The sequence below is a fragment of the Bacillus rossius genome, chromosome 3 (genome assembly GCF_032445375.1).
Source record: "Bacillus rossius redtenbacheri isolate Brsri chromosome 3, Brsri_v3, whole genome shotgun sequence".
In the NCBI taxonomy this organism is placed as follows: domain Eukaryota; kingdom Metazoa; phylum Arthropoda; class Insecta; order Phasmatodea; family Bacillidae; genus Bacillus; species Bacillus rossius.
Window position 1 is genome coordinate 94,423,700 of NC_086332.1, and position 14,009 is coordinate 94,437,708.

Consider the following 14,009-nt stretch of genomic DNA (forward strand, 5'->3'; position numbering starts at 1 on the left):
TCAGACTTCGTAGAATTCCATATTATATGTGTTACAACTTAGGTAAACATATCGAAACAACTGGCTCCAAGAAAACACCGTCACATAATCACTCTGTGCGTAATTTTCCTACGTGAGTTGCCTAAACCCAAGGGTATCTAAAGTACATCTACCTTAACTGCAAAAATTGTATACCTAATAATATATCTAAAGGTTTTAATAAACATTTCACTGCACAGATCCACAGCCTGCTAAAAACAAACGAACACGCATAGACCAGATATTTTATATCTCAGGTATGTAATATTTCACGGTACTCTATTCTTGGTGATCTCGTGTTAAAACGTTTAATGCATTCAAAACCACTCTCACACAGTGGAAACGTCACGTCATAGTGCGATACTTCACGTAGCACGCACTTGCGCAGTTGTGAGAAATTGTCAGTTTTGCAGTTGTAATAGTTTCCCTAGAGAGGTGCCAGAGGGGACAGCTGTCTCTGTTTAGGTGCGGTCCTTGCGAGTGGTCCAAATCCCAGCTCACGGGGATACTCACGATTGTACGCACCTTCACAGCCAGAGGTGACACCACTAGCGCGTTTCTGGAGGTTACAGCTCACTGTGAATTGTTTTTTAATTGAATTGAAATAATCATGTAAAATTACTTAAGTATATTGGCAAATTTGTACACTTACATGACTGGAACTTTATCTCTACAAAATAAAATTCACTGTAATACTGGATGGATTAGGATTCTTGCCCGAGCATTTATGCTGTGATTTGTCCCAGCATCTACATTAGTTAAAGTTGTTTGTAAACCGTTCACATAATGACTTTTCAGTATTAACTGCGCAAAATATTAGGCATTATAAAAGAAAATATAGTCGCATTTTTTTTCAGTATTCGATTATATTTTTAATGGTTATAAAAATATTCTTGTACAAAACATCAATAAAATTTAAATATTACTTGCCAATTTTTGCAAGCGTGACAATAAATATTCATTACTAGCGACCTGCCCCGGCCTCGCAGGGATGCGCTCTACTAATGAAGAGTCATTTAGATTTAATAAGTACTTATATGTAGCATATGATATGAGTTGAAGGTTAATTTTGATCTGAACTTAATGCCTACCGTAACTAACATATTGAATTGGACAAGGATTAATACTATGTCAGTCAAGAAAGTTTTGCAAATAACTCATTATATTTAAACCAATTCTGTATTATTAAAAAGACTACTGTGAATCATCCTTAGAAAATAGACGCAGATGTTTTTTTTTAGGCTTTCCTAAGCTTTAGTAGGCTTCACTTTTTTTAAAAAAATTTTGTAACATTCGATTTATTAGTCATGTATAAGTCAGCTTATGCCTTGTAGGCTAAGCGCTCTAAAAGCGCCTCTTTGCGACTTTATTTCAAAACATCGAAATTGATCTCCTATCTTTACATTTAATATGAATGTATTATTCACACGAACCTTTTGGAAGAAATTCGATAAATGATGGGGAAAACCTCATTGAAATACATTGGCAGTTTAGAAGAGGTCAGCAAACAAACGGACAGACGCGAATAGCGACTTCGTACATAAAATTTTCAATAACATAAATGATGTATGAAAAAATAACAACAGAAATGTATTATACAAATTTACAATATTTTTCTTGTATTTTTCCAAACTATTCATCGGAAATAACAGAACAAAAAATTTTTCTCTTCTAAAAAATTGATCTCACAGAGTTTTTTTATTTTAACTTTCAGTTTCAAATAAATTAGTATCCTAAAACTGTTTTTTAAGGTCCCGACGGTAAGAACAGCAATGACGGCATTGCTAGGTAAATCACAAGTACTTCGTGAATAGATTGTAGAAATGTTTATAAACTGCAGTGTTTAGCCCCACGCTGTTTGACTAATGGGTATACATGAAGGTACAACAATCCGTGGTGTTGGGCCTTGCAGACGGTATTTTTTTTCCCAACAAAGCACGTTTCCTGGCAGCTCTCGCTGGGGTCAGTTTCTGCACTGCGCTTGTGCAGCAAGCACGCGAGTGCAACGAAGAAGACCTTCATGTCAGCGTAACGGCAGCCATACGGGCAAATGAGTTTGCGACGAAACATTATAATATATTAAGGTTATTTTTGACGAGAGAGGCTTTTTAGTAAAAAAATCCTAAAATTGTGTATTGCCTGATTTTCCTGTAAGAAGCGTTTTAAAATTACCATTGGAATTTAAAATAATCCGTTAGCTCTGAGTAAAGAATTCTAAGGTAATTTGGGGTAAACGAATTAAAATGATTAAATATTGATATCTTTAAAATTGCTCTTACTTTTAATTAACAGCCTTTCCTGTAAATTTTTTTATCAAAATTTACTATTCTTAAAATTACTTAAATTTTGGCTACGGAGTCCTTTAAAACTACAAACATTTCTAGAATGAGATCAGAAAGAAAGAAAAAGCAAGGTTTTTCACGATTTTAGAAAATTTTTGGTGTCGCTAACTAACCTAACCCACAGTTTTATTTAGTTACTATTAACTAAATATAAAAATACACTATCCGGAAAAAAAAAATTCCGAGTATTTAACTCTTCAAACGACAATCCGTAGGCTATTGTGCATGTAACTGATCTAACCTCAAACTTTCACTTATGTTCCCATTCCCTAGACGAGTGAAAATTTCCCAAAAATAATTGCGTAAAATTAAGTACTTTAACAACGATTTTACTTGTAATTTATGTAACCATACTTAAGCTTTAGCTATGATCATTTAAGACCTTTAAAAAATATAAACCTTCCTACAAAAACATACCTTCCACGGAAATTTAACACCACTTACGGCAATGTAAAAAATAAAAATAAAATATTAAAAAAATATTTTCGAAGATACTGTCACCACTTGTAGTTTTAATAAACAGGTTGAGTTTAACGTGAAACGTCTATGTCAGCGAGTCACTCTTGGTGTGATGGACTGAAATGTAAACGAGACATTGGCCGCCTACTGAGACAGATGTGTGTGTGCTATCTTCCTCGATGTGTCCCCTGGAGCAGCACAGCAGCGGTGGAGGTGGTCGGGCCACTAGCGCCTGGCAGCTCTGCGCCGCTCCAGAGACAGTCTCTGTGCCGGCCACTGTGCCTGGCCCGCAGCGATATTCCTGCTGGCTCTTGCACGGGCTCAGGCTGGCGGAGTGTATTTTGATACCTTTTATAGGCTTACTTTACATTTTTACAAATGAATATTCTCAAAAAATTCTATTTTTTTTTTGGCTCAAGTAGCTATATCTAAATAAACTCTATCCACAAACACACGAATCACCGCGCTATCACGTCTGAGTCGTGAGCTGCACTGAGTAGAAATGAGCGAGAGCGCCGGTTGTGACCAATACGCGCGGTTCCCCTTCCACCGCCAACCCGCCCGTCCGCGATGCAAACTCAAGGTCGTATCAGTGAGCTGACTATATACGTATAATAATGACACCACATTTACGTTTCTAAGACTAATAGTTAGGGAATTATTAAAGGCAAGACGATATAGACCTTTTCGTTACGGTACAAATTTATGTTATGGTACCCGTATGTTTCGGTGTGATTTTAAAGACGTTTCACGTCAAAATGTCTCTACTGCGCAGCTCCTTCACACGCCCAGACCTACAAGTGACCCAGCCGGTACCAACCTGAAAGGTTCTCGCTGATTGGTGCGATATCGGTGGTCTGAGCGCCAACGCGCCGTGCTCAGGGAGCGAGGTGTCGGGTCCGGTGATGCTATCCCCCGCCATTACTCGATATTATGCACAGTGATTCAGTGAACGACTAGCTGGAATCTCGTTGTAGTAATATACGTCTGCAAAACCGTGCCACGTAATTTCTACATTTACCTTTAGATTTTTATGGATTCTTAGTCAAATTTACCTGACTGATAGAAGATATCTCTCAGTGAGACGTGATGGGGAATCATTGGGGCACTTCAACAGAACACAGCCATCTGTATATAATATTTATTTTGTGGAATAGAAAGGAAAATACTAGAAGTCTCGGTTCTAAGCACAGAAAATATGAAAGAAAACAAACAAGATTAGGGGAAATTCTGTCTCTTGGCCTGTGCGCAGCTTCGGAATATAAAGGCACTGACGGAAATCGGCAACCGTGTTAGTGATTTCTGTGAACTTTTTAGTTTACGCTACAAATTTACATTTCTGTGGTGAGAAAAACAATTTGGCTGTTGGTAAGAAATATTTGAAACAATAGTTGGGATGCGGATGAGTATCTGATAAAGAAATGTGGGCATGCAGTTTGTTTTCATTCACATGAGAGATTTAATTTTAAAAACCTGCTGCTTTTAATTGATCATATTTAACGATAAACTAGATTACTAAAGGTTTAACATTGTCAGTTTAAACGATGGAAATGAATATGACGTCTTTTTTTGTATCAAAGTCTTCAAAAACTTCTGTTTGAAATTACAAAGTGAGCCATAAATATGTTCGTTATATTTATTTAAAGTTTTGGTTAGTTGTCAATGTAAACCATCTGCAATAAGGTTATCTACATAAAAGGCGAAAGCTGACAGAAAATAACGAAAATATATGAATATTACGTAAGCTTGACAACTAATTACTTTACAAAATAAGTGAACTTTAAGTGACAGTTAAAGTTCCTGGATTTTCATATAACGATACGAATTTCAGACGAATTATTGGTTCGGTGAGACCTTTTTGTGTGTTTGTCCGGCTCAAGCCTGACTCGCGATAAGTTTTTACAAGGAATGGCGTGAGCGAGGATTTGAACCAAGTGCATATTTACGTCTTTACTGCAACGCACTAGTTTAATACCACGGGCTTGAGATAGCTTAGTCTCCAGTTGCGTTCGTGAAATTCACAGTACGAAAAAAAAAAAAAAAAAAAAAATGAGTTCATCGCCGCACAGGATAAAATTTTGTGCGACCCCGGACGTCGTTCCATGAATTATCAACACGCTTTGGTTTTGGAAACCCTGGAGATTTTACCGTAGTTATCAATTCGGAACAATCTTTCGGGGAATTCCTGTAGGGTCCTTACTGTGCGAGGTTTCTCCCGAAATCACGACTGTCAAGGGAATTCACAGCAAGTATTTTATGAGTCAAACCTAGAGATTCAGTTCAAGAACCGTTATTTGTTGTCCGAGTCGTCTGGTGGACAGCACCCGCGGTGTCTGTTGCCCCTGGCGCGCGGGCCACCAGCGCACCTACCTGGGGGCCGCGTGGGCGGCGTGTACGAGTTGTTGGGCTTGACGTTGGTGTTGCCGAACGTGGTGCCGAAGGTGAGGCGCGCCGTGTGCGAGCCGTGGGCGGTCGCCGCCGCCACCGCCGCCAGCACGACCAGGGACGCCCAGGGAGCGTCCACCAGCCTCCAGGGAGCCGCCATCGTCGAGGACTCTTCAACTGGCCTCGCCTCGCCTCGCCGCCGTCTTGACCTCTCGCCCCGCCGCGCATGCGCAACAAGGGCCCCGCACGGCTCGCGTGCCCCCGCGGTGAAATATGGACCTGCAGCCCTCCCCTTCCCTTTCCTTTCCTCTCTATCCGCCCATCTCGCCTTACGTCCCGTGCACTTTCTTGTGGAGCCCACGAGCGGGGAGCACGCATGCAATTATGCGCTGTTTCCCGACAAACCGCGAGACATTCATGTCCTCGTCTTCGTGCGAGCCGGCCTGATCTGCGTTGTAAACACATACTCCAGTGCTTCCACCGACATGCCGTGCTTTCATCACTTTTGAGTTCTTGTCAAATGTTTTTATTTCGGTCGAATACGCTTGGAGACGTGCAACATTTTTTTGAAGTTTTTGACTTGAGTGAGAGTCACATTCAGTTCCGAAATGTTCAGGTCAAATGGATCGCATTACAGTTTTGAAGACACAATAATTTGAGATACTTTATCCCCAACCAGACGTATAAATTTTTATCTATTGTTGTTTATATGGCGTAGATGTATGTGCCTCATGTACGCGCACGGAGCGCCTCCACACAAGGCCTTGTTATTCCCGCATGTCGGCCCGAAGTGTGGACATGCGTCGTTGTTACACGAGGGTCGACCCAACTGGCGGACACCTCTCTTCGCAAGTCCTCTCTCTCTCTCTCTCTCTCTCCCAGATAAGACGCTCTAGCGTCGCGGCGCCGGGCGGCGGTCACGCGAGCCGTGACGTCATCACGAGCACCCCCTCCCCCGCCGCCGGGGCGGGATCGCGTGCCTCGTGTAATTGACGCCGAAACTGCCACCCCCCCCCCCCCCCACAGGGGCAGTAACCACACCACCTGCGGCGAGCCGCCGATAGCGCTCGTCCTTGGGAATGTGCCCGCGATAAGGGGACGTTCATCGCAGATTTACCCCCTCCCCTTACCACGCCACTGGTTTGCATAACTACAATCCCGTTAAAATATCTTTAACATTCACAGCGGCCAATGCTCGTGTTGAAGGGTTATTTTCTATTTTTTTATTCTTATTTTCGGCAAGCTTTCACATTGAGATCAATACGCGTTGACGTTGGAACTTTTATCTGCTGAGTTATGAAGGATTACGCCACGCTAACTTTGATTTTCCCCTCTTTTTGATATAACTATAATTTTGAACAATTTATCCCCGTTTTTGGCATGTCAATGCATAAATAATTTCTCCCAGACCCTATATGCCTTGTTGAAATTACAAATTTACTAACAGGCTCTAGTCAGTAAGCGCCGCGAGGAAAAAACTTAGTATTTCTTAAAGGCGACTACAACTATCGAAATAAACACACCAGTTCACAATGTGGACTTCAACAAGTAGTCAAAGCTAAGTCATGTGCCGTGCAAACAAAAAAAAATAGCACGGAAACTTTATTGCAAAATATCAAAATATTTGCATTTGAAAGATGGCAAGGTTTAATCCCCATTAAGGAGGAAGGCATAGCTTAAAAGTGACCAAATATGAAGGGGGAAAAAAACATTTTTAACTGCGAACCGTGAGGTTGTGAACTCGGTGAAGTACTCCAAGAAGCGAGCCGTTGTACCTTGTTTCGGGACATGATAGTCGTAAGGTTACATACGGCACATTCTCATACGTATTGTATTTTAAGCATTTTATGAGTATCACGGCTCAATTAAATCACACAAGTATTTTTTTATTACCGCAGCGCGAGAAACATTGACCCCAGAAAAATAGAGTTTGACCTAGTGTACACTCGTTCCAGTTGCGTACTGATCAGAATAAAAGAGGAATAAATTTGGAAAATAGGAACCTGGTGTTTCATTCCATTTCTTTTTATATTTGCATATTTGCTTGTTTTTGCATGCGATGTTTTTATCTCTGTATTTTTTCTGGAAATAAACGCAAAGAACGATAAGTTAGAATTTCCAAGGAACCTTGTTATTATTATGTCGTAGTGTTTCAAGCATATCAGTTAAAGATTGATAAATAAATTTATTTTACCACAGAATAGCCCACTAGGGAAAGAATTCTGTGTATATTATATTGCTGCTAAAAAGCTTTTACACTTTGTTTTTTCCTTCTCAGAACACCTTGACTTTACGATTCACTTTTAAGCCAAAAAACCAAACTTAAAAGTAAAAAATAAATAAATAGAAAAGATAACTTAAAAAATTGTTGGGTTCTGAAATACACTATTTATTTTGGCATCAATAAAACTATTTGTCAATATGAGTATACAAAAGTAATAAAAGTTACATATTTCAGCCACCATATTTAATTCTAGAAATTCTAAAGTCCGCCTTTTGGTCTAATTTCTCTGGTGCTGGAGGCCATCTTTTATCCATGTGCTTGTAGTCACCATCTTGTTTTATTCTGTTCGTTTTTATGACATATTCGTTTCTGTTGTTTGTTCCTAGAATAACTAGAGTTACACCTAAGATTGATGTTCCATTACCTTCAAATGTTATTACGAACCTTATAGGTACCATGTGCCCTGTATTTAATATTTAATATAGCATATTTTGAAATTATATAATATTTGGATCTCTGTCACGGAAAAGAGACGACTTTATCTACAAAGGATTTTTTGTAATTTTTTCTAATAATGGCTTGTTGGTAATTTTCATTTGAAACTGCCTGCCCCCCTTAAATTATTATTTTTTTTGACAAATTTACTGACTGCTTGACAAGAGTTGACGTAAGACAAATGCAAGTGTACAACCATGTCTTAGCCGGAAACTCTAACCCTGAACTCCTGAATTTTGCCTGCTCTCGCCTTACACGACGCCAAAATTACGTCTTTGGGAGGACACGAACCTGCATCACTAATCTATGCTCTGCCAACAGCAACAATGAAAGTGTAGCAAATGTGCATGGTAAATTGTGACAGGTGTACATTCAAGACGTGAAGATCGCCACGCGGACTGTCCAAGACTCCGAGTCTGAGCTCGTGAGCCCACTGCTCCGGCCGCCGTGTGTTCGCAAGAGGGGTGGGTGCCGCGGCGCGGGCGGGGGCAGGCCCACCTCGGCAGGTTGAGGACAGTCTCCCAGAGCCCAGAGTCATCCACCACTCAAGAGTTGGCAGTCTGTCCGACGATCACTTAGCCAGGCGGGAGTGGCTGGTTGCAGGTCCCAGCTACCCACATGAACACTGGCGCAAGGAGCTGCTCGCCGGGAGACTTAGGGGAGAGGAGTCAGCTGGGTCCCGAGCGAGCGGCTACAGGGTCGTCCAGCGAGCCGGGGCGGAGCCCACCCGACAGCGACCTCCTGAAGGGCGCCCGCAGGACTCCCGTGGGGACCAAGCGACCAGCGCTCATCCAGGCGAGTAAACGGCCAGTATAGACCCCACGAGTAGCCGCGGAGTGATCTGGTGTCCAGCGGGTTGATTACAAACACTCACGCCGACATGCCGTATCCTCCACGCGCTATCGAAACACTTGTATTATTTGGTTATTGCGGTTTCTTTATGACCCGCGGGACTGATGAGCCGCGGTAAAATTCAGTGATGTCAAAGGCAAGCAACCACTTAATATTTGAATGTGTGCTTTAAATGAACTACTTTTCTCAATTACATATACATTTTTAAATATAATTTTTGTTTCAATCACTTAAAACTATCTGTGATTTGCTGAAAATTATTTAATTTAAACACGAAGTAAAATAAATTTGTGTTGTCAATGTTGCAATACCTGTGTTTTGCAATAGCAAACATAAAAATAGATAAAACTGCGGTAACAGTTTCTAACCTCAAAAATTGTTAACGTTATACTTAATTGTTGATAGGTTTGGCTCCTAATACACCCAGATATGATAAAACAAAAATCTTGCAACTAAAATATCACATTATTTAATTCTTATTATAATTAAATTACATCGCTAACCTCTTATTCGTTACACACCACCAACATATATACACATGTGGTATATAACATAGCACCGATGCGGTAAGTACCGTCCGAAATGTTGTGTTCGTGCTCAAAGGTTACGTTAAATACGGTGAAAACGTCATATATGGTCGGGGTTTAAGGGAAAATGCTGTGTTCGTGATCACTCAGCCTCTTCCTGTGGTGATCTCCACGACCTGCGATGCTTACCGGTGTTATCGCTAAATGTGTGTTCATAATCAGCCCGCAAGAGAGTGCGAGCAGTTGGTCTCGTGTCACTCCAAGCATAACTGAGTAATGAGACAGTTACTTTAGTTTAAAAGGACACGACTTAAAGTAAAACTTCGCACGGTGTGTAAACACCATTTGAATAGTTACCCCGAATATGGATCTAACCCACAATTTCATATAGTAAAAAAAACCTTGCTTCATTAGATAAGTTTTTACTGGAATGCAAACTTTCCAAAAAAAAACACAAAATAAAATTATCATGTAAGAAATTGAGCTTTGAACATTAGTTGCCTATGTAGATCGCTATTCAACTAAAAGTACAGTTTTAACATGTTTATCGTTTAGGTCTCAATTCAGTTGTACCCCCATTGTACAGAATTTGTTTTGACATTAAATTCAATATTTTGCCTAGATGTTAGAAAGGCTAGCCAAATGTCAAAGTTAAAATAATGAATGTTTTGGTGGCTTCATAAGCCCAGTAATATAACAAAGGACTATGTTACGAGTGTGCAAAATAATGTTGTAGGTTTTGATTCTTGTAAGTAATTTTAACTATTTTGCTTACCCAGTCAATAGTTAACGACATTCTATTGTTTCATGGCGTTATCCCCGAAAGCCATAGGACTTGCTGAGAAAAATAAAAACAAAAGCTCATTAAACATTAATTAGGTAGATTTCGAAGAAACATTACCTATTGTAGCCGTTACCATGGTGCGACTTTCAAGAAAAATTTTATATAGTTTTTAGTTTCGTGGTCTATAGACCCCCCAAACCATCGTCAACTAAAAAGTACCCCCCTCCCCCCCCCCCCCCACACACACAAACATCACAATTGGTGGACACAATAACTGACACAATTTTTCAAAATCTCTTCTAAACTGATACAATACAACTAATTTTGGAAAAATGCTGTCGAGTTCGTTAATGGGCTATTCCAACCAAAGGGGTAGAAATGGGTAAGGTTTTTTGAAAAATTAAAAATCGTTGTAATTCTCATAAAATGGAAAATATCACATCAGTTTGAAAGTATTATAACTCGTCGGAGCAACACAAAAACTTTTGTCTAAATACATGTTTGATACGACCAACCATAACTGCAAGGGGTAAAAAAAACCAAGGTTGAAGGACAAATCTAACTCTGTTAGTTGGCACACCATAGAATTCGTTTAAAGTGTTTGTAAATCTTATAATTTTTATATAAAACTTTTGTGTGAAACAATTTTTGATTAAACGAACTATTGCTGCAAGGGGTTAAAAGAAAGGTTTTAAAATAACAAAAAATTCATAAAATCCATACCTTTTACACTATTTAATAGTAGTTTATGTTTGACGGTCATGCGCCTGGGTTCTGCGTGTGGAGGCGGAAACCCTGTCCGCCATCTTGGATTGTGACGTCACGGCGGCCATCTTGGACTCAAAATTCCTCAAAATTCCTCAATAAATCTTCAAAATTCCTAAAAATGTCCTTATTACAAGGGTAAGTTTTTTTTTAAAAAGGAAAATTTCACATTTGGAAGTTTATTCGACAAGAATGCACATTCAACAAAATAAAGGAAGCACATTTGTGAAGCACATTCGACAAAAAGGAAGCACATTTCGACAAAAAATAAGCAAATTTTAAAGCACATTCAACAAAAAGGAAGCACATTCGAAAAAAGGAAGCACAGTAGTATATAATAGTATTTCCTAGATCAGGGTTCAGGGTGTGGATTGAGATTGTCGGTCCGCCATCTTGGATTTGTGACGCCACGGCGGCAAAAATTCCTCAAAATTCCTCAAAAATGACTCAAAATGACTCAAAATTTCCCGTTTTAAGAAAAAATTTCCCGTTTTCGAGGGAAAAATTCCCGTTCCGAGGGAAAATTTCCCGTTTTATTCCTCAAAAATCCCAACGGCTAGAAATGTCCTGATAGAGGCTTAAGCATCCTTAACTCAAGCCTCAGTTAAGCCTCTATCAGGATGTGACCTTGACCTTTGACCTTGACCCCGACGGCCATCTTGGATCCGCCATTTTGGATGATGTCATTTCGTTTTCTAGAAAATTCCGGCATTGTGTTATCCGCCATTTTGAATTATGACGTCATCGCTGCAATTTCCGTTACGGCCGCCATATTTAAATTTATTATCCGATTTTAATGAAAAAAAATTTTAAAATTATAAAAAATTAAATTATAAAAAATTAAATAATAAAAAATTTAATAAAATATTTAAAAAACAAACATTTACGACACGGAGCTCGGAGTCCTCGGTTCAAACCCGACGAGTGCAAAAAAAGTTAAAGATGGCGACCGATCCTTCCCCCGCGGTGTCTGCAGGCATACTGACTCCCACCACTTTTTTTTCAAAGCATATATATCGTCAGGTAGTTTAACGTCATGTCTGCCATCTTGAAATTTGGACGCCATCTTGAAAATCTTTATTTATTATCCGATTTTAATGAAAAAAAAAAATCCAAAATTCATCAAAAAATTAACGTATTTGAATTCTGTTTGATTATATCGATGTACGTCCTTGGTTCGATTCCCGACGAGAGTAAACAGTCGATCCTTCCTCCATGAAAGCTACCTAGACTGATCTATCACCACCAATACCAAGGTATATATCGTCAACTGGTATGACATCATGTCCGCCATCTTGTCTTCATCCACTGGAGACCACCATCTTGTTTTCATCTGCTAGAGTGTGCCGATATCATGAAGTATAATTATCTGGTCACCACACCTTTGACCTTGACCTTGAACTTTGACCTTGACCTTGAACTTTGACCTTGACCTTGAAATTTGACCTTGACCTTGAAATTTGACCTTGACCTTGAAATTTGACCTTGACCTTAAAATTTGACTTTGACCTTGAAATTTGACCTTGACCTTGAAATTTGGCCTTGACCTTGAAATTTTACTTTGTCCTAGTCGACCATCATGGATCCGACATTTTATGTTCAGTACATGCTACCAGGAGCGACCACCTGCTGGAGTAAACCATCTTGTGCGTGTACTCGTATTATAGAGTACATTTCCATCTGGTTAATTTTATTATAACCCGCTACATTGCAGTAATCATTTATTACCGAGGTGCCCCCGCCATCCTGAAATTTGGGCGACATATTGGAATAGTGTAATTATTTAGCTAGAAATGCGGGAAAAATTCCAATAGTCTCCGAAAAAAAAAATCAATTAATTCACAAATTGTATCGATGGATCCCTGTCCACGGTTCGATTCTTGACCAGAGCCAGTTATAACTAATTATTAAATAAATGTTAGGTTCTGTTTTCCATTACCTTTCGCGGAGTTTATTAATCATTCACTCTACGAAAATCAACTCAAGTCATTATACCGGACCAACGAATTAAATCAGTGCCGATTAGCCTATTATGAAAGTCTAATTTTTCAATAATCTGAATAACATATAAGCCGTTCATGTACAAACCACACATATAGATCAATTGCCTTCAGTCCATGAGACCGAGTCATGTCATTATCAGACGTATAGGCTAGTCATTTCAGGACCACATGACCTTCGTAATCCATCGTGACATTTTTATACATTCTAAAGGACCAAGTAACCTTGTAAAATATTCTAGTAACACCAAGAGGTGATAAACTAGTAAATATTCAATCACTACATTTTGTACTACGCGCAATCAACAAGAAAGGAAGCACCAACAACGAAAAGACAGCACCACCAACGAAAAGACAGCTCATTTGGAAGCACCGACAACGAAAAGGCAGCACCGCCAACGTAAATACATCACATTTGGAAGCACCGACAACGAAAAGACAGCAGTGACAACGAAAAGGCACCACATTTGGAAGCACCAACATCTAAAAGACAACACCGCCATCGAAAAGGCAGCCCATTTTGGAAGCACCGACAACGAAAAGGCAGCACCACCAACGTAAATACAGCACATTTGGAAGCACCGACAACGAAAAGACAGCAGTGACAACGAAAAGACAGAACATTTGGAAGCACCGACAACGAAAAGGCACCACATTTGGAAGCACCAACATCTAAAAGACAGCACCGCCATCGAAAAGGCAGCACATTTTGGAAGCACCAACAACGAAAAGGCAGCACCGTCATCGTAAAGGCACGGACCGCAAGACCGGGTCATGTCAATATCAGACATATAGACCATGAACTCAGTACACACAGGAAAAAGGAATGTACACGTAGGAAAACGGAACGTACACGCTGGAAAACGGAATATACACACAGGAAAACGGAATTTACACTCAGGAAAACGGAACGTACACGCAGGAAAAACGGAATGTACGCGCAGGAAAACGGAAGGTACACGCAGTAAAACGGAACGTACACGCAGGAAAAACGGAACGTACACGCAGGAAAAACGGAACGTACACGCAGGAAAAACGGAACGTACACGCAGGAAAACGGTAAGTACACGCAGGAAAACGGAAGGTACACGCAGGAAAACGGAATTTACACGCAGGAAAACGGAACGTACACGCAGGATAAACGGAAGGTACACGCAG

The 14,009-nt window shown here is 40.0% G+C and overlaps 1 protein-coding gene across 1 annotated transcript in view; it reads right to left on the reverse strand.

The window, feature by feature from the left end:
- The window catches only part of LOC134531038 (uncharacterized), a 78,446-nt gene extending 73,082 nt beyond the window's left edge, over positions 1 to 5,364 (reverse strand). Inside the window, exon 1 of the mRNA XM_063366530.1 lies at positions 5,190 to 5,364. Within this exon, the coding sequence (XP_063222600.1) occupies positions 5,190 to 5,364 (175 nt within the window). The remainder of the gene's footprint in view (positions 1 to 5,189) is intronic.
- Between the last annotated feature and the right edge of the window lie 8,645 nt (positions 5,365 to 14,009).